At 47.2% G+C, this 26,202-nt stretch overlaps 1 protein-coding gene across 2 annotated transcripts in view; it reads right to left on the reverse strand.

Moving 5' to 3' along the window:
* XRN1 (5'-3' exoribonuclease 1) overlaps window positions 1-26,202 on the reverse strand; it is a 1,049,234-nt gene that overhangs the window by 660,718 nt on the left and 362,314 nt on the right. For both annotated transcript variants that reach the window (XM_078666417.1, XM_078666416.1), the window contains exons 20-23: window positions 24,027-24,158; window positions 1,988-2,150; window positions 1,197-1,310; window positions 946-1,044 (exon numbers count right to left, since the gene is read on the reverse strand). In XM_078666417.1, the coding sequence (XP_078522543.1) occupies window positions 946-1,044; window positions 1,197-1,310; window positions 1,988-2,150; window positions 24,027-24,158 (508 nt within the window). The remainder of the gene's footprint in view (window positions 1-945; window positions 1,045-1,196; window positions 1,311-1,987; window positions 2,151-24,026; window positions 24,159-26,202) is intronic.

Raw genomic sequence — 26,202 nt, forward strand, 5'->3', positions numbered from 1 at the left:
GGTTAGTACTATGTACTATTGTTATATATATTTACACACATCTATATCTATATATATCTATATATATATCTATATATATATATATATATATATATATATATATATATATATATATATATATATATATATATATATATATATATATATATATATATATTTTATTATATGTTCCGGGTTCCCGCTCATGGGCGGAGATTATTTAGTGCTTATGACTATTAATGAGTATCCCCTGGAAGAGAACATTCATGCACATCTTGTGGCACTATGTGGGAGTGCAGGACTACTGGGTCAAAGTCCATGCTAAGATCCAAGAGGGCATGGGAGTGGAGTTGGTGTTGGAGACCTGGCGCTGCATTCTAAATGTCTGGGAACCTACTGACCTGACCGAACATGGGAAACAATGGGTGACCCTAGTGTGCATTATTGCCAAGCGTAACATTGCTCAGTTGTGGGGTGCCAGCCAGGTGCCACAGATTGGGAAATGGATGGAGGACTTAGACTGGTGTATGTTCAGGGAAGAGGTCAGTATACGTAGCAAGGGGGTGCCCCAGGAAGTGGGGAAAAGTCTGGGGCTCTTGGAATGGCTATATCGGGAACATATGTACTCCTCCGGAAGTTGGTGAAATGTCAGTAGCACTGGATTCCACATGATCCCTGAATGTTATCCTAAAAAAATTACTTTGTGATATGTATTGCATATATATCCACTGTGAAAATGCGACATCACCTAATGCTTTTGTTTTGTTAATAAAAAGATTCTTAAAAAAAAAGCAGCTAATGGTAATTACAATACAGTACAAATGTGTGGAATAATATTGCTTTGGGGTGAACCGATGAATCATACAGTAATGAGGGACAAATTATATAAGGCATACCATTTAGTGAAAATGTACCTGCGCCTATTTTGCTAAACAAGAAACCATAAGATCTTTTTAAGGTACTTACATGCTGGTTCTGTATTAAGGCATCAAAAGGTGGTTCATATGGAATGTTGAAAAGCACTCTAATTCTACTTTCGCCAATCACATCGGTTGAATCCTCAACCTAGGAATGACAAAAACTTTGAATAAGTCCCTCTCATGGTCATAATTTAACAGCATTATCTTTGAACGTTCTTCAATTTCTTTTCAAGCTTGTTTTACAAATATGCAAATAACAATGGTAAACAAAGAAGTGTATACAAACGTGAAACTAACTTCTCCCACACTGCCGTAGTAAGGTGTTCCTAACATGAAGACTAAAGTTCCAGGTGAGAACAGGTCTGCCAAAGTTTTGAACTGCAAAGAGCCTGGGTCGAATGTGTTGATATCCTGTGTTAGGAGAACATAAATTGATTTATTTTATGCTCTATATAAAGAACAAACATTTAACACTTTTTATTTATGTAATTAGGTGAAACATATAGTACGGCATCCCATAAACTAAATATCATTCGAAGCATCCACTATGTCATTAAAATATTTCAGAGAGTGAGCATGCGTTCCTTTCATGCTTTGTAAGCAAATTAGGTATTAAAATGAATTTCAAAACACAAATAACATCTACTTGTATACTGGAAAGCACTGTGACTAAAACCACTTCAGTAAGTCCAAACTGTCTTCCTTTCAAAGCAAAGTCAGCCCCCAACATGGAAATTCTATAGTTTTAGAACTGAGGGGCCATACTGAACAGTTTTTGAGTTAAGACCATAATAAGGTTGTTTGATTTACACACTAAACACAAACCATTTTAAGAGTATCCTCTCATGTTCATTATATACAATCATACTTCTTGCAAAGTAGGCACTCTCCTTTAGTCCTGGCCCAACCTTTTCTCTTGACTTCAAATTCTCTGGTGTCCTTCTGCACTACAGACCTGCTTTATCCACCCTTTCTACAATGATTCACTCACTTTGGATGCTGCACAAGCTTTATGAAGCTATCCTAGTCACGATGAGCACTTTCAATTTATTTTACTCGAAATAAAATATGCATTTCAAGAATCTTACTTTGACGGTAACTTGTAAAGCAAAAGGCAGAACTTGCTTTGACCACTGTTTCTCCAGATAAACATCTCCATTTTCATTAAATATGTAGCGGCGGCCAGTGAGCAGCTGAGCATACATCAACATAGAGGTCTCATTTATAATGATTCCTTTCCGTCGTTGATAACTGAGGAAGAACACCATAGGTTGTTAAGTTGTCAGGAATCATCTCACCTTCAAAAATAGCTCAAGTCATACAGACTGAAAGACCGGTTTATAATCAATATTACTGACAATATGTAACATCATCATCACAGTCACTGATGTCCCCTTTTCAGTTTCAGAGTACCAATCTCCTTCTCAAACTTACCATCACAGACACATTTAATTGCCTCCACTACTTTTAAAGACAGTAAATGTGTCTCACTGACAACACTTGTGTTGTTAGTAATTAGACATCTCTTTTCTCAAGATTCATCTCATGTCTTAAAGTAGGCAAGCTAAGGATAATGTTACTAACCCAGTAAGCATCTGTTCTTGGCATGTAGGGCTGTTGATCCACTCCTGCCATCTAGTGATGGGTCCAGATGTTTGCATGTTGTTTTTCTTCCAAGAAGTCTTTCCTAGTCACAAGGTAAAGTGACTCCTCCTTTCGGTAATAGTGCGCATGGTTATCGACCAGATTGTTAGATTGTTTTATCGCAAAAAGGTGAGAATGGAGTAAGTGTAGTATAGAGATGTCCATACGTATGAATGTATAATGAAGAACTGCACCAACTACAGGTACCCGGGGAGGCAGGTGGGCGCTTGTGAATATACAGCTCTACATGCCAAGAACAGATGCTTACTGGGTAAGTAACATTATCGGTTTGAGGCATGTGTGCTGTAGATACACATGCTTTGCATAGACTACAAAACAGTATACTCCCAAAGCAGTGGCTAACCTGTAGATGTTGCAGATGTTTGAAATAGTGTTTTAAGTAATGCTTGGCCTACATTAGCTTGTTGATGTGCTAACACATCTACACAACAGTTTTTGGTAAATGTGTGTGGTGAGACCATGTCGCTGCCTTTCATAGGTCAGCTAGAGGAATGTTACCTAAAAAGGCCACAGAAGACCCTATTTTGCGAGTGGAGTGCGCTCTAGGAGATATGGATAAAGTTTGTTTTCCTTTAGTGTAGCATGTTTAAATGCATTTAACAATCCATCTTGCAAATCCAGATTTAGAAATGAGATTGCCTTTGTGAGATGGAGCAAATGCAACAAACAGTTGTTTTGTTTTGCGAAAGGCTTTTGTCCTATCCATGTAGTACAATAAAGCTCTTTTTATGTCAAGCATGTGAAGAGCACTTTCTGCAACAGAATCTGGTTGAGGGAAAAACACAGGTAACTTAACTAATTAGTTTATATAAAAAGAAGAAACCCCTTTGGGGAGGAATTTAGGGTTGGTACAGAGAACTACCCTGTCTTTGTGTAGCTGAAAGAAGGGTTCTTCCAATGTTAATGCCTGTAGCTCACCAACTCTCCTTAATGAGGGGACTGCGATGAGGAAAGCAACTTTCCATGAGAGAAACTGCAAAGGGCACTTGTGCAATGGTTCAAAAGGTAGACGCATGAGCCTTATAAGGACAATGTTGAGATTCCATACTAGGGCAGGAGGAATCCTTGGTGGTACTACCCTTTCAAGCCTTCCCTGAAGGCTTTGACTACTGTAACTCTGAATAGTGACAAATGTTGTCTGTTCTGCAAATACGCAGCCACCGCTGCCAGTTGCACACTTATAGATGCATAAGCTAGTCCAGTTTGCTGTAAGTGTAACAGGTAACAGATAATGTTTTGCATGGAAGCTTGTAGAGGATTGATTATGTTATTGTTGCAGTAGACAACAAATCTTTTCCACTTTGCTGCATAGCAAGCTCTGGTGGTAGGCTTTCTTGCTTCTTTTAGAATATTCATACAGTCTGGTGGTAGAATTAAATAACCAAACTCTATGACTTCAGGAGCCAGATCGCCAAGTTCAGTTCCTTGGGATTTGGATGTCTGATTTCTCCATGGTTTTGTGTAAGGAGCCTGGAGGTGAGGTGCAGCTTTTGATGTAGAACTAGTAACAGTTCCAACAGGGTGGTGTACCATGGTTGACGGGCCAATGTGGGAGCTACTAGAATTAGCATGCGGGGTGTTTGCCTGAGATTCTGGACCAGACATGGAATGAGTGGGAGAGGTGTAAAAGCATAGGCAAATATCCCTGACCAGTTTATCCATAGGGCATTGCCCTTTGAGAGCGGGTGTGGGAACCTGGATCTGAGGCTTGGGCATTTTGCGTTGTCGGCTGTGGCGAACAAGTCTTTTTGTGGGAATACCCATTGTTGAAAGTATGGAAGGAGAACTGGGGGATGAAGTTCCCACTCTGGAATTTGCGGTCTCCTTCTGCTGAGGAGGTTGGCAACCTGATTGTTTACTCCTGTGAGGTGTTCTGCCAGAAGATAAATCCTGTGATGGATTGCCCATCTCCAAATGGTCTGAGCAAGTCGTGACAGTTGGAGAGAGAGAGTCCCTCCCTGCTTTTGCACATAATACATTGTTGTCATGTTGTCTGTTCGGACTATGACCGCTTTGACTATTAGGGGAGTCTGAATAGCTCTGAGCACTAGAAAAACTGCTTGAAGCTCTAGATAGTTTATGTGGAGACTTTTGAGCTTGTTGCTCCACAAGCCTTGTATTGTGTAATCTTGGAGATGGGGAACCCAACCTTTCAGAGCACGATCTGTGGAATAGGATAGATGAAAGGCTGTCCTTTTGTTACATTTTGTGGGTTCCACCACTGCAGAGAGCGATGGGTACGGCTGTCTACCAACACTAGATCAGTTAATTGACCCTTCGACTGATTCCACCGACGTGCCAAGCACTCTTGTAGGGGATGCATGTGAAGTCTTGCAAGGGTAAAATTGCGATGCAAGACGCCATAATTCCCAGCAGTTACATGAACACTCTGGCTGGTAAGGCTTGGTTGGACTGAAACAGTAGTATCATAGACTGAATGATGTGAATTCTGGCTACATTGGGAGCGGGTAGAGCGTTGACTGTGTCTAGAGTGGTCCCTAGGTAAGATTGCATCTGCGAAGGATGATGGTGGGATTTGTGTGTATTGACTGTAAAGCCCAGTTGATGAAGTAGGTCTTGTCATTTGAGTATGTCGTACACAGTTTTGGTAAGTGCTCGCTTTGATGAGCCAGTCGTCTAGGTAGGGGAAGACATGACTATGCGATCTCCTGAGATGCGACTACTTCCAGACATTTGGTAAATACTTGAGCTCTGTAGTCACTCCAAAGGGAAGTACTTTGAATTGGTAATGGTTCCCTACTATCACAAATCTGAGGTATTTGTGATGAGCTGGGTGAATTGGAACATGAAAATGTGTGTCTTTTAAGTCTAGAGTAGACATAAAATCTGCCTTCTGTAAAAGTGGAAGTACCTGTTGAAGGGCCACCATGTGAAAGTGTTCTGACGGTATAAATTGGTTTAAATCTCTGCGATCCGGAATAGGTCCTAAGGAACCGTCCTTTTTGGGAATCAGAAAATACAGAGTAAACCCCAGAACCTTGGTACTGTACTGGAACCGGTTCTATAGCTCCTTTTAGTAAGAGAGATTGCACTTCCTGTTCGAGCAATTGTAGGTGTTCTGGAGACAATTTGTGAGAGCGAGGTGGAATTTTTGGAGGATTGCTGGTAAGCTCCAGGCAATAACCATGTTGGATAATTCCAATGACCCATTTGTCGGTTGTTATAGATTGCCAAATGGGGAGAAATTGTTGAAGTCTTCCCCTGACAGGTGTGGTATGGTCGGGGGAAGCATGGGTAAATCACTGCTTATGAGGGGAAGGGGGGTTACAGGGTGTGTTGCCCTTACCCCTACGTTTAGAGTTGTTCCCTCTATAACCTCCTCGAAAAAAGCCTATTGAGGGAGAGGACTGGTTATTACCCTTGTAGGTGGAGGTATTCTGGTCTGAGGGTGTGGTTTTGGACCCCGCTCAGTAAAAGGAACGACGAAAGGAGCCTCTGTTTGAAGGAAACTGTAGCGCTCCATTGGATTTGGCCACTTCAGTGTCCTTTTTCATTTTTTCCAATGCCTGATCGACCTGAGGACCAAAAAGATGTTTCTTATCAAATGGTAATGTAATGTAAATGTAAATGTAAATTGATACTTGTATAGCGCACTACTCACCCGCAAGGGTCTCAAGGCGCTTGTACGAATACCGCTGTGGAACCCATCCTGGCTTTCCCTGTGAGGTGTCCACTCCTAGGCACCCCCAAGGTGGAGGCCAGGCATCCTTAGCGTTGTGGGGGCCGTTGTGGAGATTAAGCAAGCTATTGCCCAGAGTTGCAGAGTGGGACTCCATGATTGGAATAGGCACCGAGGCGAGAATTATCAGGTCAGTGGAATTTTGAGCCCAAGACCCGCCGAGGCGGGGAATTGAACCCTGGTCCCGGGCTAGACCTCTGCATCAGGGTCTGCCGCTCTAACCATTGAGCCACACTTCTCCACAAATGGTGTGTTTAGAATTAATTGTTGGACCATCAGCTTAAACCAGCAGATCCTTAACCAAGCATGTCTCCTTAGCAAAATGCGAGGGTTGACCTCTCTAGCCGCAGTATCAGTAGCATCTAGAGCAGAACTTATGGAAGAATTGGAAAATAGCTTTCCCTCATTTACCAAATCTTGCACTTTTGCTTTATGCTCATCTGTGAAATATTGAAGCAATTGCTCCATTTCATCCCAGTGTGCCCTGTCATACCTGGCTAAAAAGCCCTCTGTATTTGTAATGTGCCAGTGATAGGCAGCTCGAGCAGCTATGCACTTGCCAGAAGCGTCTAGTAGTTTGGACTATTTATCTTGTGGAGGAGCATTCCCTGATGTTTGGGAATTATCCCGATTACGAGCATTGGACACTACCAGTGAATCTAGTGGCAAGATCACGGACTCATTGTTATTGAAATCGCTCTCCCTCCCTCGCACCTCCACCATTAAGTGAGACCTTCCCCCGAGCCCCTGCACTCTCGAGTGTTGGTGTTCGAGGCCCTCCTCCAACCGCAGGTTTCACCTGCGCCTCATCCCTGGCCCTGGTTGTCCAGTGGACCTCTGTCTTCATTCTCTCGCTCCGCTTTTCTCTCCTTTTTCACTCGTTTTTTTCTCCCACTTTTATCTCCCCCCTTCACTGTCCTGTGTCTTTCCTCCATTTTCTGTCATTGTCCCCTCATTTCAAGCTCCCCCTTCACTCTCCTTCTGTGTCTTTCCTCCGTTTTTCACTCATTTTTTACCCTCATCTCAATCTCCCCTTTCACTCTCCTTCTGTGTCCTCTGTGTCTTTCCTCCACTCTTTCTTGCACTTTTGCTGCCTTATTTGCACTTTTCTCTCTCTTATTGCCTTTTTCCTTTTACAGCCCGTTTTTCCCTGCCGCTGCTGCCCCCGCGGCCTCACCCCCAAGCACGAACAGTGCGACCGGCCCAATCCAGCTTCCCTCCCCGCTCCCGCCTCCTCGACCCCTACTTAATGGCGGCTGCAGCGCGGCTGGCGCGCAAAAGGCAAGCCTGTCTGCGCCCGTCCGTGACCCGACTGCGACCAGCTCCAGGAACCCTGGATCTCTGCACCGCCAATGCTATGACCCAGCGGCACTCCACACTCTCAAACCAGGCCGCAACAACAACTGCAAGCTAGCATCACCGTCCGACACCCACGGACCCTTCAGCTGCCACCGCTGCCGGCACACCTGCAGCACCGCCAAGACCACGGACCCAGCGCAAGCCGCCCACAAGAACACAACCAAACCAAAGACCCTGCGATGCATCCTCCTCAACGTCCGATTCCTCCACAAACACGCCATCGAAATCTGGGACCTCCTCGACAGCACCCCCCCGGATGTAGCACTCTTTACCAAAACCTGGACCAACTCTACCTCGGGACCGGACATCGCCATTCCCCAAGGATACAAGATCTTCAGGAAGGACCACCCCACCCGCCGAGGAGGAATCGCCATCGTCCATAAACCGACCCTCCGCCTGAGCACACTCCCTGACGAGCCCACAGACCTGATGGAACACCTTCACTTCAAGATACTGGCCAGCCCTACCTCAACCCTCCGAGGAACCCTCTTCTACCGACCCACTGGAACTCACGGACTTTTCGTCAACTCCATCACAGACATCATCTCCCCGCATGCGATCGCGTCCACCAACTACACCCTACTGGGAGTCCTCAACTTCCACCTTGACAACCAACTGGACCCCAGCACCACATCCTCCTGGACAATCTCCACAACATTGGACTCCGCCAGATCGTGACCGAACCAATGCACTCAGCACGACACACCCTCGACCACCTCTTCACAACAGGAAACTCCATCACCTTCAGCCAAACCACCAAACTCCAATAGACTGACCATCGATGCGTCCACTTCACCCACCATCCACAGACACCAGCACCTACTCCCACGTAGAAACTGGACCAGAATCCCCGATGACCAGCTAACCTCATCACTCAGCAACTCCACCCCAACCATTGCGAAAAACGACGACCCCAACACAACAGCCTGAACCCTGCACAGATGGATCTCCGACAGCGCCAACACCATAGCCTCCCCTCAAGAAAAACAACACCCATGCCAAGAAAGCTAGATGGTTCACCACTAAACTTCGAGAGTCCAGACACACTTGCCGCTGCCTCGAAAAGGCCTGGAGGAACACCAAATCCACAAAAGCCCACAACTTCAGAGCCGCCACCAACGCCTATCACCAACTCATCAGAAAAACAAGGAAAAAAGCGATTAAAGACAGAATCTCCACTCATGCACACAACAGCAAAGAACTCTTCAACATCATCAAGGAGGATGCCCAACCCACCAGCAAGTCCACCGACATCCCTCCCTCACAAGACCTCTGCGACAAACTCAGCACCTTTTTCCACCACAAAATCAAGAGCATCTACGACAACTTCGACGAAGACAACCAACACACTGAACCCTCACCCACCACCCCCCGACACCCTGAAGCCAGCGATCGACAACTGGACAGCCCTCACCACCGAAGACACACTGAAGACGATTAAGTCAATCCACACGGGGCCCCCATGGATCCCAGCCCCCACAACATTTTCAACAAAGCCGCTGACACCATCGCACCCATGCTCTTCCACACCATCAACCGCTCACTGGCAACCGCCACGTTCCCTGATGACTGGAAACACGCTGAGATCAACCCCCTTATGGAGAAACCCTCAACGGACCCCACATACCTCAAAAACTACAAACCAATCTCTCTGCTCCCGTTCCCAGCGAAAGTAATCGAGAAAGCCATCAACAGCCAGCTCGCCACATTCATCGAAGAGCACAACATCCTCGGCTCCTCCCAATCCAGCCTCAGAAAAAAAGCACAGTACGGAAACCGCCCTCCTTGCCACAACAGACGACATCCGTACCTTACTGGACAAAGGAGAAACAGCAGCCCTCATTCTCCTCGACCTCTCAGCGGCGTTCGACACAGCCTCTCACCGCACCCTAATACGCAAACTTCAAGACGCAGGGATCCAAGACAAGGCCCTCGACTGGATCCGCTCCTTCCTCTATGGCAGAACGCAGCGGGTCAGACTCCCCCCCCTTTCCTCTCGGACCATATACCTACCACCTGCGGAGTCCCCCAGAGGTCCTCCCTCAACCCTACACTCTTCAGCGTCTACATGGCTCTTCTCGCCCCTATCGTCAGAACCTACGGACTCAATATTAGGTCATACGCAGACACCCAACTCATCCTCTCCCTATCCAACGAACCCAACAACGACAGACACAACTTTCGAGAAGGCATGGAAGCTGTCGCCAAATGGATGAAAAACAGCTGCCTATAACTAACCACCAACAAAACGGAAGTACTCATCATGGGCCCAAACCCCGAGGCCTGGAACGACACCTGGTGGCCCCCCGCCCACGGAAGCCCACCCACGGACCACGCATGCAACCTGGGCATCATCCTGGACTCAGAGCTCAAAATGGACCTCCAGATCAACTCCGTCTCATCCCCCTGCTTCCACACCCTCCGCCTCCAACGTAAGACCTTCAAATGGATCCTCCTCGAACACAGTAAGACAGTCACTCACGCCCTGGTCACCAGCAGGCTTGACTACGGCAACGCACTCTATGCCGGAATAAACAAAAACTAAAGAACACAAGCTAAAGAACATCCAAAACGCCACTGCAAGACTGGTCTTCAACCTGCCAAGTCACTGCCACATCTACCAGCACCTGCGCACACTCCACTGACTCCCCATCGAAGCTAGAGTCACCTTCAAGATGCTAACCCATGCTCACAAGGCCCTTCATGACACCGGACCAGCATATCTGAACAGCCGACTCAAATTACACGCACCCCAAAGGACCCTACGATCAGCCCAGCTCTCCTACGCCATGGTCCCTTGCACCAGAAAGACCAGATCGGGAGGCCGCTCCTTCTCCTTCCACGCAGCCAGAGCCTGGAACGACCTTCTGCTCCATCTCAGACAGATAACATCGCTCCCCATCTTCGCAAGAAACCTCAAAACCTGGCTCTTTGACAGACCCCCTCCTTAATAGACTAGAACCTGCAACAAACTCAAGATGCATGCACGCACGGTGTCTTTAAAAATTTCGTGAGCGTGTCTCATCATGCCCTTAAGCATAGGAAGTGTTTGTGATGAGCCATGTGTGCATCTTAAATCCTCAAACAAAAAATCCTCCTCTACTGATTCTTTGTGCAGTGCCACCCCATGATATTGTGCAGCCATGGCAATAAGTTCTTGATAGGATACATTGTAATATGGCGCAGATGGCTTGGCAGGGTAAAGGCCTGGGTCATAATCTGCTGGAGGATCAATTGTGTAATCCGTCCATGGATCTACTGGTAAATGTGTACCCTAATCATCAATATCATCATTATAATGGTGAGATTGTGGAGAATCCAGAGGTGTAGTTTGCAAAGTATGTGAAGGTGGAGAGGGGGGTGCTGGAGGGGATGGTGGTGCTGGATGAAAAGGACTGGCAGCAACAGACTTCTTTTTTAGAGTGTCCTCATCAGGAAGTGTGTGTTTCTGAGGTAGTTTAGTATGAATATGACCCGTTTCAGGGTTAATATACAGTCTATTTTGTTTGGGATCTGTTTTTGGTGGAACAATGTCTAAATTCCGATCTGAATGGACATCTTTAGATTTCGGCACCAGCCTGTTCCGTGCCGGCATGGGCTGGCCTTTCGGTACGGAAGATTTTAGCTCAGAAGGCTGTTTAACTTTCAGCTTAGAGGGTTTCAGCTCCAAGCCAGATTTCTGTTTGGAACCGGAAGGCTTCGGTTCACACGAGGATTTTGCTGACTATGTACCGAGCTGGAAGACTTGACTGGGTGTTTCGGAGCTGGGCCTGGAGACGGGGCATCGGAAACGTCATCTCAGTGCCGACCTTGGCCAGAAGGCAAAGGTGGTGCAAAGCCTTATGTTTTTTGTGGGTGAGTTGGTAGGGCAAGGGGTCTTCGGTACTCATGTCACCTTGTCCCTGTGGCAGTTCCTCTGCCTTGAGGTCTATTTCGAAGTCCTGCATGGAGAAGGCTTCTTCCTCCTCTGCCGCTGATGCATCAACACCTTGATGACCAGAGTCTTCACTGAAGATGTGCGGTGTCTCTTCAATGCTCTAGTGCTGCATCTCTCGACGTCAAGCCAGACGATCGCATAGAGTTTCCTGTGCTCTAAACGATCTGCAAGCATCGCAGTCTTCTTTGGGCTCTGGGGACAAGCACAAATTACACACTTTGCGAGGATACTTCGCGTGGCACTGAGGGCAGAATTTGAACAGTGTCTGTTCCATCAATGGAGAGCTGAACCCACACAGTTAGGCCGAAGGCCACTCACGAAGCTTTCCAATCAAAAAGTAGATTCAGTTGACCAAAACGATATGTGAAGCAGTGGGAAACGCGTACAAAACAATATCCTCAAGGGTTGAGAAGATTGTGCTTCAAGGGGAACCCAAAGAACGGTTTTGAACCGCAGCAATACACATCTGAACCCGATGGCGGGAATAAAATCTAACAATGGAGTCGATAACCATGCGCACTATCACCGAAAGGAGGAGTCACCTTACCTCGTGACTAGGAAAGACTTCTTCGAAGAAAAACAACTTGCAAACATCCGGACCCAACATTAGATGGCAGCAGTATGCAAAACATATGTATCTACAGCACACATGCCTCAAACATGCAATTCTTTTTGTATATCAAAGTTCTGTGAGCCACACTATGTGCATTATATGCTCTACATGCATACCCCTCTGCCAGCTCCCTTAGCACTGTGATGTTGCCTTTCTGTAAATCATGAGTGCAGAAAAAAGGGGAGGACATGGTGCATGGACTTTGCTTCCAGGAAGCTAATGTTGTAGATACATGTCAACATGTTTTTCAGGGTTCTTACCTTTGATCCATGGAAGAACCTTTGGCAGTAGGAGCATAAGGGATTAGGGTAGCTGGACATAATGGTGTGAACATGGATAGCATTAAACCAAGTGTTAGGCATCTTGATACGGGGACTGATTGGCTTAAGGATTGTGGGTATCTCAGAGAACACTTTAGTGATAGACAAGTGATGCAGCTCAGAGTTGCCCATGGTCTACCCAGTTTCAACTACTTGAATCCGCGCAGGCACTTCACAAATGTTCTAATCGGTGAATCCCTCTATTACACCATTGAATACAGAGTAGGTCTCCCTTTTGTTTGTTCTCCCCTATTGATCCTGTGTTCAGTAATCAGGAGGAAAAAGGACATTCAAAAGTTCACTTGATGAACCTCTTCATGACAGGCATCAGCTACTATCGGCTCCTCTATAATTTTCCTCGAGCACCTGGGTGTGTAATGCCCCCTGCTTCTTGTAGTAGTCCCTTATCAACAAAGTCTGGACTTTGTCTTTTTGTATTACTATATAATTTGAGAACATAAAGAATAAAGAAGATGAAAAACAATCTGACAATTTGAGTTTTATGAAAGTAGTATAAGTTTTCCTGCTGTCTTTTAACTAAGCTAAAGTAAGGCATTTGCTGTCATTTTGCTTGAACATAAGCAGATTATAATCCCGTTACACTTTTTAATATATAGCACCCTGCCTTACGGGTCAATGGGCCTGCCTTAGGGGTGACATATATATATATATATTAACAAGGAAGTACTGGACTTCGTCGTGAGCTTTAACGGCAAAGTCAAGTTAGCAGTTTGAAAACTGCCTTGCCAGCCATCAGTGACAGGCTGGGAGTCCTGCTTTACTTTGTCACACTCGTGGTGGCACAATAAGTGCTGCAGTCCACAAGGGACACTTCAATCTACAGGCCCTGGCTACCCCTTGAACCATATACTAGGGACATATAAGTAAGTTAAGCTATACCAATTGTGGGCGAGTCAATCAGACATATACCTTTTAAGGGTCAAGCACTTGCACAGAGGTCTGGTTGGCAGGCCTTGTTGTACCTTCAGAGTCGCAAAACTAGCGGCATGAGTTCAACACTTTGGGGGTGATCATAAAAAAGAGCCATTTTCTTATATGCCCCACCCCTCTTCCAGGCGAAAGGTGATAAGCAACTAACCTACACCCTTGTAGTTCTCATCATCTAAGTGAAAGAACCTGGTAAGGCAATTTGCATTGGCATTGTCAGTCCCAGTGCTACGGCCCACTGTAAATTCCATACCCCGTAAGGAAATGGACAACCTCAACAATTCAAGGTTCTCTTATCTGCAAAAGCCGCTTGGAAGGTCTGTTGTCAGTTTGAATTCTGAAATGAGTCCCAAACAGGTAGTGTTTCAGCCTCTTCAGGGACCAAATCACAGAAAAGGCTACCCTTTCAATGGCACTCCAATGCTGCTCTCTGGAGAGGAGTTGCCTAATAATAAAGACAACTGGTTGGTCCTGGCTCTCAGCATTTACCTGTGCCAGTACTGCCCCAATCCCATGTTCAGAAGAATCTGTATGGATAATAAAGTCTTCATTGAAATTGGATGCTTTTAGGACAGGTGGTCAGCACAAAGCTTCCTTTAGTTTGTCAAAGGCTGTTTGACACTGCTCAGTCGAGATACCTTTTCTGGGCTGTTTCTTTGAAGTGAGTACAGTAAATAGCACCACAACAGTATCATACCCCTTTACAAACCTTCTGTAATAGGCCAAACAAACTCTTACGTGGGCTTTGCCTTGGAAACTTTCCAGACCGGAATGTTCTGAATCTTGGGCTTGAGAGGTTGAATCTGGCCTCCACCTACTTGGTGGCCCATGAACACAACTGAGCCTTGCCCTATCTGGCACTTACATGCCTTGATAGTCTGACCTCCCTATTACAGGACTTGAAGCACTTTCCTGAGGTGGACCAGGAGATCCTACCAGGTGGAACTAAATACAGCAATATCATTTACATATGCTGCACTATAGCGTTTCAAACCTGAAAGAACTCTGTTCAACAGCCTTTGCATTTTTCAACAGAAAAAAGCATCAACCATTTAAACTGAAAGTGGCCTTCAGGTGTTGAAAAGGCAGACCTTACCTTAGCCCCGTGTGTGAGGGCTACCTGCCAGGAACCTGAAGTTAGATCAAATGGGCTTGGATATGCGGTGAGCATCAGTCTTGTTGACTGCATTTTGGCCTCTGTAGTCCACACATAACCTCATCTCAGGGTTAACCCCTTTGGGTTTGGCTTGGGAACCAGCACAACTGGGCTGGCCCATGGACTGAAAGAGGGCTTAATTGTCCCAAGCTCTAACATTTGACAAACTAAATGTTGATGCTAGCTTTGACCTGAAATGACAACATACAAGTCTTACTTTTAACAGGCAAGCTTTAACCTGTGTCCACATCATGGGTACAACAAGTTATCTTATTTGGGGTGAAGAAGAACAGACCAGCAAACAGTTTTAGCAAGCTGTAACAGTCCTTTTGCTTTAGATCTGTCAAATTGGACGAGAAAACTACTTCATCTACAGAGCCATCTTTGGCATTGTTGGACAGCAAGTCCGAAAGAGTCCACTTTCCTCTTCTTTCCCTCCATCAGTCAATAGGAGCATGGTCACATCTGCTCTGTCATGGTGGAAGTTTAGCCTGTTAACAAGGATAAGAGGGTTTCTTGGGGTACCCAAGTCTACCAGTTAAATGACTCCCCCCATCTTTTCCTTAATTCGATAGGGCTGAGTCCACTTGTCCTGGATGACCCTATGAGCCACAGGTTCTAAAGCCTACACCAACTGTCCTGGTTGGTAATCTACCAGTAAGGCCTCCAGTTACCCCAGAGCTTGACAAGCTCCTGGCTGGCCTCCAAATTTTTGTTTGCCTTTCTTCAAGTACTCTGCCATCCTGCAGCAAAGGATTAGTACATAATCCACTATGTCATGCTTAGATACTTTAATGGGCCTCTTCCATCCTTCTCTCACTAAACTCAGTGGATCTCTTACAGGGTGATCAATAAGGACCTCAAATGGACTAAAGCCAACTCCTTTCTGGGGTACTTCCCAGTATGTATACAGAAGGCATGTCAAGCGAACATCTTATCTCCTCAGTTTTTCTGGCAAACCCAATATCACCCATTTCATGGTCCTGTTAAACTTCACAAATAGACCACTTCCTTTGGGATGGTAAACTTGAAGGTAACACCACACTCACTCCACACTGCTTTCAGAAAGGCAAACAAAGTTACTGCCTCAATCTGAAATGACTCCCTTATGGAAACCTAATCTGGTGAATATATGAAGTAGGGCCCTAGCCACTACAGTAAGAGTCCCTGAATGGAGTGGTATTGCTTCAGCATACGTGGTGGCATGGTCCACGAATACTAGGATGAACCTGTTTCCAAGTGCAGTCTGAGGGTCAAAGGGACCAGCAAAGTCTATTTCTACCTTCTCCAAGGAAGGTCCCACCATTGGGCATGTGTGAGGAGGAGACAGTGAGGGGAAGAACGCTTACCGAAATAACCTTAAAGGGGGGGCCAACATCGCGGGTGCTGCCTCCGAGACCCCGTCCATACTCCTCTCATCTGTTTTCACAGGAGCGCGTCGACAGGCACAACCCGGAAGTACCGCCTACCCAAACCAGAACAGAAACCCAGGGACCAATAAGAGACAGGTGGATGAGGAAAGAGGCGGCGGAAAGTATTTGGATAGAAGAAAGAAGACGTCGAGGTGGTGTAGCCGAGAGCAGCAGAGAAGACGCGGGACCCGAGAGCAACAGAGAAGACGCGGGACCCGAGAGCAACAGAGAAGACGCGGGACCCGAGAGCAGCAGAGAAGACGCGGGACCCGAGAGCAGCAGAGAAGACGCGGGACCCGAGAGCAGCAGGGAAGACGCGGGACCCGAGAAAGAAGACGCGGGACCAGACCTACCAGAAGAAGGCGAGGAAAGCTGGTTCGAGGACTGGTGGTGTCCGGAGGATGCTGGGGAGCGGCCGTGACTCAGGAGAGTTACGGCGGTAGCCGGTGAGTACATACGGCTCGGGGTTGCTAAGAAAGGGAGGGGAGGGAAGAAACGGGAGGGAGAACGAGTGAATGGGAGGGTCACACAGACGACTGCAACTCTTCACGTTAAGACCTATGCCATACCAAGTTAAACGAATACTGAAAGCAAGTACCTCTAAGTTGAGAATTGTGCACTTTCCCTTTTCTTATATCCTAGGCACTAAAAGACCTCTTTAACCACTCCTTTTATCCTCGGTTTTCTTTGGGGCTATGAGCCTATTCTGTTGATATGCGGGCACCAACGAACTAAATAGAACACCATGGTGTGGTGAAGGCAAACTTGACCCCAATAGCAACAGAACCCTTTTCTGACGGCTCCTTTGTTTTCTTTTTCTCCTCCTATGAGCCTCCGGGGAAACCATCCCGGTCCAGAGGAATCAAAGAGCAAGACACAATTGTTGCCCTTATCGACTCCCTCCAGCTCACAGGAGTTCTCAGAAGAAGACGACCACCCGGGACCCTCAGTCCATCCACCTACCAACCCACTTCTTATTAATAAACCACTTTTTGTTAAACCCCTGATACAGCCTCCACGCCTGTTTATCAAACCCGCACTCCCACAGCATGGTATATGGGGAGCCTCCTGCTTGCCCCCTGTCTCGCCACCAGCATGACAGCAGACACAAAGGCGACATAAGACATTCACTTTCTCAGCCTCTCCCAGTTTTTGGTCTGCCCCATACGGCCAACTAATGGGATGTCATGGGCTAGATGGGGGGCTCTGTACTGTTGTGAGACCATCACTGTTCTGGTTACCACAGGGTTGGGGTCCCAGGCCTCACTGTACAGGACTCCCTCCTCCGAGTACACCTTATGTGTGCCAGTGTTATTCCTTTGTTCTTGTCTTTCAGCTAGTTTCCTCAGGCCATCAAGAGTAAAACAAGTCTTCTGTCTCTAGCTGAAGTCCATTCTGGAATGGCCTCCTGCTTCCCTATGCACTGCCAGCTCTGGCATGTATGTTAACATCCTCTTCTCCTGGTACCAGACCACCATACCCTTCCCCTCTGGGCCTGAGGACACTGGGAAGCAAGCTGGCCAGGCTTCCTGTATTTTCTCGTTACTGGAGACCTGTTTTTATTGGTCCAGACTCAAAATCCCTTGACTTCCCTTGGAGACTGCTTGTGTTCTAGTTGGCACACAACCACACAACGTCAGGGAGGCCCAGCCTTGCTGAATGAACTCTTCCTTCAATACCTGCCCAGCATAAGTTTCCAGGTTATTTCCCAGCAGACACCCCACTGGGATGGCAAGGAACACAACCACCTTCTTTTATTTTTATTCATTTAGTGAACTTGATATCACGCTCTACTCGCTCCTGAAGGAGTATCTCCGCGCAGTGGAGCAAGCAGGACAAGAGCTTTCAGAACAAGCAAGTTTTCAGCACCTTCTTGACGGCCCGAAAGTCTTAACAAGTGCCGATATAGAGAGGCAGTTTATTTCAGTGAAATGGAGCTAAATAGGTAAAGGCCCTGCCACCAAATCTGGCCATACAAATGTGTGGAATCTGTAGCAGAGCCTTGTTGGACAACTTTAACTGCCTAGCTGGCTGGTGGTGTCTGATTTTTGAGGAGAGAAGGGCAGGACCAGATCTATAAAAGACACAGTGTGTCCACTACCATCCCTACACAGACCAATGCCCTTGGGATGGACACAAGTTGGTGACTTCTTGATCCACAACAGAATACTCCCTCTTATGTTGTGGCTGCTGACAGTCACAACACATCTGCCTTTGACGGGTCCTAGTTCTTAACAGGTAAACCTCGCCCCCCCCCCCACTTGAACTGGGATGGGCATCAGACTCCTTCACATGGATATTCTTTTGGGGCTCCTTATGGGTCATTTTCTTTTAATCTTTTCCCACTTGGTTACCCGAAAGGGAGGCCCGACACCCTTACTTAATATCACCACTGTGGGACATTGGTGATATTAAGTGCATACCCATTCATCAGTCATCTTGCCCAACTCTCTAGGGCTAGGTAGCTTCAAATCTACTAGATCCTGGCGTAACTTCTCTGAGGAACAATTTGTAAGAAGACGCTCCATGACCATAAAATTGTGGAGCCTCTTACAGATATTTACTTTGTTATCCTTAATCTGGCCATCCAGTGACTTTTCTAATGCATTCACAAAGTCCACCCATATCTGTGATGCCACATTATGTGCATTTCTAAACTTTTTTCAATACTCCTCTGGCTTTAAATCAAAAAGCTCTATAACTGCTGCCTTCACGTGAGTGTAAGACTTTGCCACTTAATCCTCTAGTGTCAGAAGCCTATCTCCCCACCATGCAAACCAGTTCCCACAGTAACGGTCCTCAGTGCTGGGCACCCACCCTCCTCATCCTTAGAGCTCTTTTATAGGATGTCAGCCACTTATCTATGTCATCCCCCTCGACATATTTAGGCACAATTCCATTGGGCAATGTATAGGCACACCCTGCACTTATCCCACGGTTTTCTTGCTGCCACCATACTCTTGGGACTTCAAGCCCAGCTTATCTCTTTCTAGAAGGGCCAGTCATCTCTCCTCCAAGGCCAGTCTCCATTCCTCCAACTCCAGGAGACTTACTTGGGCCTCGAGGTTTCTTGAGCCGCTCTCCGACATTGTGCCCCCTCCCCTCATTGCCAGAAATTGAGGGGAGCCTCTGGAGGATGCTGGGGGGTCACGGTGTCACCGTCCCCCTCATCGTTGATGACTTCTGTCATCATCTTCCCTACAGTCCATGGTGATCCCACTCTTTAAGAGTGATTAAGCTCTTTGGGCCCTGACGGCTCTCTCGAGAGCCTCCTTCTTGGCTGAAGCACCCAAGCTGATCTTCCTTTTCTTTCACATGACTCTTAAGTCGTTGATCCTGAGGGTGAACAGGGAGGTCAAGTCTAACTCCACGTTTCCTAATCATTTTTGGATCTTCGAGGAACAATGCAAATTTTGAGCAAACTCTTACCAAACCTTTCCAAACTTTCTGAAAACATTTTAAAAGTTTGCAAACGTTCAGAAACAGTACTTAGGAGACTCCAGAAATTGGCAACTACTGTGGGGAGCAGTTACTGGGGGAAACTATGACAACTCTGGCCTAGTCTGGGTAACTACTAGCCAATGAGCTAACAGGTCCCATTCCGCCTGATGACAACTTCCTGCAAAGTGTGGCATCTAGCTATTCCAGATTGTAATATTCTGCCTACTCTTAACATGGCAATACCTCTCTCTCGATGTGTTGAGCTCTGTAGCCCAACCTAGAGGTGTGGCAACCTCAAGGCTATACATCCACAGGAAAACTGGTTTGGCAACTGTTTTCCCCTCTGTCCCCGACATCAACCTGCCTACCAGAACAAAAGAGCATCGCCTCTCATGAGTGTCCACCATTTGCCCATCAAATGCAGCTTCCCCTTTGAACCTGGGCTTTTGGGCTCATAGCCTGTTTGGCCTTCCAGCCAGGGAAAGGCAACACCTCTTCCAACTTCAGGACCTTTGGGATTCTTCTTAACAGTCGTTCACACCTACCCCCAGGAGGGCAGATGGCTGTCTTGTGGCATGCAACCGTAAACGGTCAGGGGAAAACCTTTGGGCAACAGAGGGGCAGCATTCTAAAGTTGATGCGGAAACAAATGATGGACAGAATGCTGAATAAATCAAACATTCACACCCAGTCAAGAGATCGGAGTTAAATCCATCGTTCTTTTGCTCACTGCGCCACCCCAGTTTGGACCCAGCCATATGCAAATCAGTCTTGCCCCTGCTCCTCATGGGAACAGTCCAGCCCGAACTGCCAAGCTCAGTCATCCCTAGACCGGAAACAAGCATCCTGGGACCAGTTTTAGGCCATCATCCCTCAGCAACCAGGATAGCTTGAATCCAGAGGCACAGCGAGCAAGGAAACCATGTCTTGGTATACATATTTCACAGAGGGCAAAATTGCTATGACAACAAATGGACGGAATTCTGAATAAATCAAACTTTCACCCCCAGTCAAGAGATGGGAGTTAAATCCACAGTTCTTTTGGTCACTATGCCACCCCAGTTTGGACCCAGCCTTATACAAATCAGTCTTGACCCAGGCTCCTCATGCGAACAGTCTAGCCCTAACTGCCAACGTGGGTTCTCCCTGGACGGGAAACAAGCATCATGGGACCAGTTTCAGGGTAACACCCCTCATCAGCCAGGGTAGCATTCTGGACCCATATCTGGGTCCAGAATGCTTGTTTCTGGTCTAGGGAGGACCTGGCCTGGGAGTTCGGGCTGGACTGTTCGCATGGGGAGCAGGGTCAATACTGATTTGCATATGGCTGGGTTTAAACTGGAATGGCATAGAGAGCAAAAACACGATGGATTTAGGCCCAGATCTCTGTACTGGGGGTGGTTAGTTTAACATTGTTCAACAGTCTGCCCATCAATTGTTCTTTTTGCAACTTTCTAAAGTTACCATTTACCTAGAATTGACATTAAAGTCAACTTGGGCATCAAGTCGTGTTTACTGCAACTATTCTTTTGCTACCTTGAAGTACCAACTTTAGTAGTTCCATTCAGAAGTTAGGAAAGCAGAGTTGTCAGCATGTAACCTTGTACTGTCAAATGGGGTTATTAGCCTTTCCACAGTAAAAAGGACAATTTGGGGTTTTTACTGTAAGAAGACCTAAAATACATGTTCTACTTTTGAATGTATAGCACCAGGCCTTAGGACTCGATAGGCCTGCCTTAGGGAAGATTTATATATATTAAGAATAAAGGGCTGAGCTTTGTCATGAGCTTTAATGGCTAAGTACAGCTAACAGTTCGAGAACTGCCTTGCCAGCCAGCAATAACAGAACGTGCATTTGTAAAACGCACATTCACCCATGGGCATCTTGGCACTGAATAACAGATGTTTAGTGTTAACCAACTCAATAGTACTCATTTTATTGACCTCAGAAGGATGAAAGGCTGAGTGGACCTAACAGGATTTGAACCTGTAACCACGAGATCATTAGTCCACCAAGCCACCAGACCCAGACTGGCAATGGCAGGCTGGGAGTCTTGATTTACTTAGTGACACTTGTGGTGGCAGAATAAGTGCTGCAGTCCATGAGCGACACTTTAGCCTACAGGCTCTGGATACTAGAAACTTAAATGTAAGTTGACTTGTACCTATTGTGGGAGAACCAATCTGAAGTATACCTTTTAAAGGTCAAAGCAGTAGCACTGAGATCTGGTTAGCAGGCCTCAGTGCAACTTCAGAGACAAAAACTAGTATCAGTCCAAACCTTTGGGGTGTTAATGCATAAAAAGGTATTCCTTACAATAACAGTATTTCATTTAGAATCTTCAAAGGAAAATACCCACACAGCAACTCAATGTTACTTTACATCATTCAAAGGGAGATCATTTTTTAGCGTGTGTCCCTACAAATCATTTGCATTAGGAAGCACTTGACAATTTTTCTTTAGAAATTAATCATCCTTTCAAATAGAGACTGTAGAGACATTGTTAAATAAATATCACAGAAGAAAGCACTGATATTAGCAAACTTTCTTGTTAGTGGCTTCTTACATTTTTAAATACTAAGTGAGCAAGCAGTGCTATAAAAACCTGTAAACGTACGGTAGGTGGTACTAGTGCACATGAAGAGATAAAAGTTGTTCTGTACTCTAGACAACTGAAAGAATGAAACGAAAGCGAATCTATATATCGGAGAAAGATAGTAAAATAAAACAAGCATTGGAAATGCAATAGGTCTCGCAATAACGCGAGTCTGAACTATTAGCATTGTAAATGATAATGCCCTTTATTTTTGCGTTCTGGTTTTTGGAACATAAATAAAAGGCTTTGTCATTTACAAGGCCTATAGCTTAAATTTGCGTTAAAAAGAGACCTATTGCATTGCAATGGTGGTGGTGCTGCTGAGTTTTCTCTAAATCTGCACCCACAATCTGCACCCTGAATCTGCACCCTGAATCTGCACCCTGAATCTGCACCCACAATCTGCACCCACAATCTGCACCCACAATCTGCACCCACAATCTGCACCCACAATCTGCACCCACAATCTGCACCCACAATCTGCACCCACAATCTGCACCCACAATCTGCACCCACAATCTGCACCCACAATCTGCACCCACAATCTGCACCCACAATCTGCACCCGGCGTTGCGTGGGTGAGTGGCGTTGCGTGGGTGAGTGGCGTTGCGTGGGTGAGTGGCGTTGCGTGTCTGAGTGGCGTTGCGTGTCTGAGTGGCGTTGCGTGTCTGAGTGGCGTTGCGTGTCTGAGTGGCGTTGCGTGTCTGAGTGGCGTTGCGTGTCTGAGTGGCGTTGCGTGTCTGAGTGGCGTTGCGTGTCTGAGTGGCGTTGCGTGTCTGAGTGGCGTTGCGTGTCTGAGTGGCGTTGCGTGTCTGAGTGGCGTTGCGTGTCTGAGTGGCGTTGCGTGTCTGAGTGGCGTTGCGTGTCTGAGTGGCGTTGCGTGTCTGAGTGGCGTTGCGTGTCTGAGTGGCGTTGCGTGTCTGAGTGGCGTTGCGTGTCTGAGTGGCGTTAGGTGTGTGAGTGGCGTTAGGTGTGTGAGTGGCGTTGCGTGGATGAGTGGTGTTGCGTGGGTGAGTGGTGTTGCGTGGGTGAGTGGCGTTGCGTGGGTGAGTGGCGTTGCGTGTGTGAGTGGCGTTGCTTGGGTGAGTGGCGTTGCGTGGATGAGTGGCGTTGCGTGGATGAGTGGCGTTGCGTGGATGAGTGGGGTTGCGTGGATGAGTGGGGTTGCGTGGATGAGTGGGGTTGCGTGGATGAGTGGGGTTGCGTGGATGAGTTGCGTTGCGTGTGTGAGTGGTGTTGCTTGGGTGAGTGGCGTTGCGTGGGTGAGTGTGGTGTTGCGTGGATGATAGTGGGCTTGCGTGGATGATAGTGGGCTTGCGTGGGTGTGAGTGGCGTTGCGTGTCTGTAAGTGTTGCTGTGTGGGTGAAAGTGGCACAGAGCCTTTGATGTGGCCTGGCGCAGGAGAAATGCTGCTGCTGCTAATTAAATACAAGAGTGGCCGGGAAGCGGCCGGGAAACACAAGTACGGCCGGCCACATAATTAGGGGAGGAGAAGCCGCACAGCACACGCTGGGAGAAGCCCTTTGATGTGCTGTGCGGCCGCGATGCGCGCTCTGTGCTGGGGGAGGGCCATTAGCCTGAACTCGCGGCAAGATCAAACGAAGGGTGGGAGGGACATTGAGGAACAGATGGCCATGAAAGTGTATGGGCCAAAAGCGCGTGCCTGTGGCCACGTGCACTCGAAGAAAACGCCACGAAAAAAAGCGGTGGTTTCACAATCAGTTCGAGCACTTGAATTCTCGCCATTTCCCATTCCTTCGGAATGGTAAAGGCGAGACCTAAAAACACAGCAGGAGTATATGTGACAGAATATAACCTATGGTTAATTATTAAACTCCATCCTGAAAATATCCTTTAGAAGTTTGGAAAAGAAAATGGATAAACAGTATGAGTTTTGGCACGTAAAATGTATGTATTTGACTAAGTTTTGTAGGACTGCATTTCTACACATAGTACAATAAGATTTCCTAACAACTTACGTCTCTGAAATGCCCTGCACCTCCTTCACCCATATATGTTGCTCTTTCTCTCCAACATAGGCCACTTTAGTTGGTGGTGCTGTATTGCCTGTGTATAGTCTCTGACTTCCCTGTGGCTCTTCAAAATAAAACCTGAAAAAGATGAAGCATGCCCTGGTTATTTAGAATACCTCTCCTACAAACTAACAGATCAAGTCACTGAAATGTATCTTAACTGACCATGGCAAATATGTAATAAAGTCAGGAGATTTAGTCAATCTGTTAGAGCACTGACTTGGGAATAAAAAACTGAAAGTTAAAGCCTACACTTCTCCCCTCAAAACCAGATTATATTTGTTGGGGGAAAGTACGAGTTACTTACCTTCGGTATCGATGTATCTGGTAGAGACAATTCTAGCCGCAGATTCCTTCACATAGAATTATCCCTAGGCGTGAGAATGTATCCGGAAACTTTTTTGCCACAGCATCCCTGCGCGCCAGGGACGACCCCATGCGACTCCGCCCAGGCGTCATCTGCGCACGTGACTTCAGCGAGGTCACAAGACCCGCCCCGGCGCGCCTACGTCCGTTTTCTTCGGAGAACTTTTCTGCACCACAATGCGGAATCACCAGATAAAAAAAAGTGGAAGCATGGGAACAGTGTGTGAAGAGCAGAAAATTGGGAAAGAAGCGGTGACTAACAACACCACGCAGTATAGTGGCAACACCGTAGAACCCAAAGACAGGAATGAAGAAAGAGCAAGCAGAGCCCTGCGCAGCCACCCCGTCAGCACATAGACAGCCTCCCACTACCGTGCCCCAGAGACAAGGAACATGGGTAAAGCATGGTACACATAGTAACCTACCATCCCCATCCAGAGCAAGGAAGGGGACAAGGGATAGCACTGGAAGGAAGGAAGGAAGGAAGGGAAGGACAGGGATAGAAAGCAATCTCCCCCAAACCTGGAGTAGCCAGAGCAGCAGGGCACCGGAGCACCGGAACCCCATCCTCCAAGAACCAAGGGAGGAACGAACTGCCTCCAGACGGAGCCACCCGTCAAGAACAAGGAAGGCACTCACAGGAGACACAGCCCCCCACCGGGAAGTGAGTCCCGAATACCAACCCAAGGGTCCTTGCAGGAAAGGGGAGGAAGGGCGGGCCGTGAAGAAATTAGCGGCTAGAATCGGGACTACCAGATAAATCGTTCCTGAAGGTAAGTAACTCATACATCTGATGGACTACTAGCCGCAGATTCCTTCACGTAGAATAGATACCCTAGCAATACCCCCTGGGAAGAAGGGTCTGCGAAAGGACTCCACCAGCCAATACAGAACAGAGTGCCCCTAGGGGGCCAGATCTGTGGACTAGGAAGAACCTCATCCCTGCCAGGTAAGGGGAACCTCCAAAAGCAGATCCCTACCCTCCCCAAGGGGATGTAGGAGGGAAAAGGCAGCCGAAGAGGCTCGTGCACTCACAGCAGAGGAACCAAGGGCGGAGAGGCCGAATCACACCACTCCCCCAAAAGGCAACATAGCTTCTGTCCAATATCAAGACAGGAAAGATGAAGAAGAAGCCTAGAGGGCCCAAGGAAAAACGAGGGAAAAGAAGGCAAACCCACTCCAGATGGAGAGCAGCCTGCTAGCCAGAACAGCGCCGGCAGCCAAGCCGCCAGAAGCAAGAAGAAGAGAAGAAGAACAGCCCGAGGCCCCAGGAAGGCCGAGCGCCTGGCAAGGGAGAACACAGAAGCGTCCGAGACCTCAGGACAAGATCGGGGAAAGGAGGAGATGCCCGGGCCACCACTACAAGTGGCCGCACCAAGAACCTCAAGGAGCAAAAGCAACCTACACAATCGTCATGGAGAACAGGCACTCAAAGGTGACCAGACCCTCCAATCGGAGCGCAAGCCATATGACCTAGGGTACGATAAACCCCAAACATGGGAACCCTCTGTGGAAGAACTTCCGCAGCAGAGGAATAACAAAAGAGCCACGGGGAAAAAAAACACCCCTGCGAAAGGCTTGACAAGCAGCCCAATCAAGCAGAAGGCCTAATCTCAGGGCCAAGTCTGCGCAACAATTCCAACACATAATCAACAAAAGGGCCGTCCAGCAGCCAACAATGACAAAGGCCCAAAAAGGATGCAATGGGCAGAAAACGCCCTCCACAATCAGAACAACCGGCCTAAGAAGGCCCAGA

Source organism: Lissotriton helveticus, chromosome 11 (genome assembly GCF_964261635.1).
Source record: "Lissotriton helveticus chromosome 11, aLisHel1.1, whole genome shotgun sequence".
Classification (NCBI taxonomy): Eukaryota; Metazoa; Chordata; class Amphibia; order Caudata; family Salamandridae; genus Lissotriton; species Lissotriton helveticus.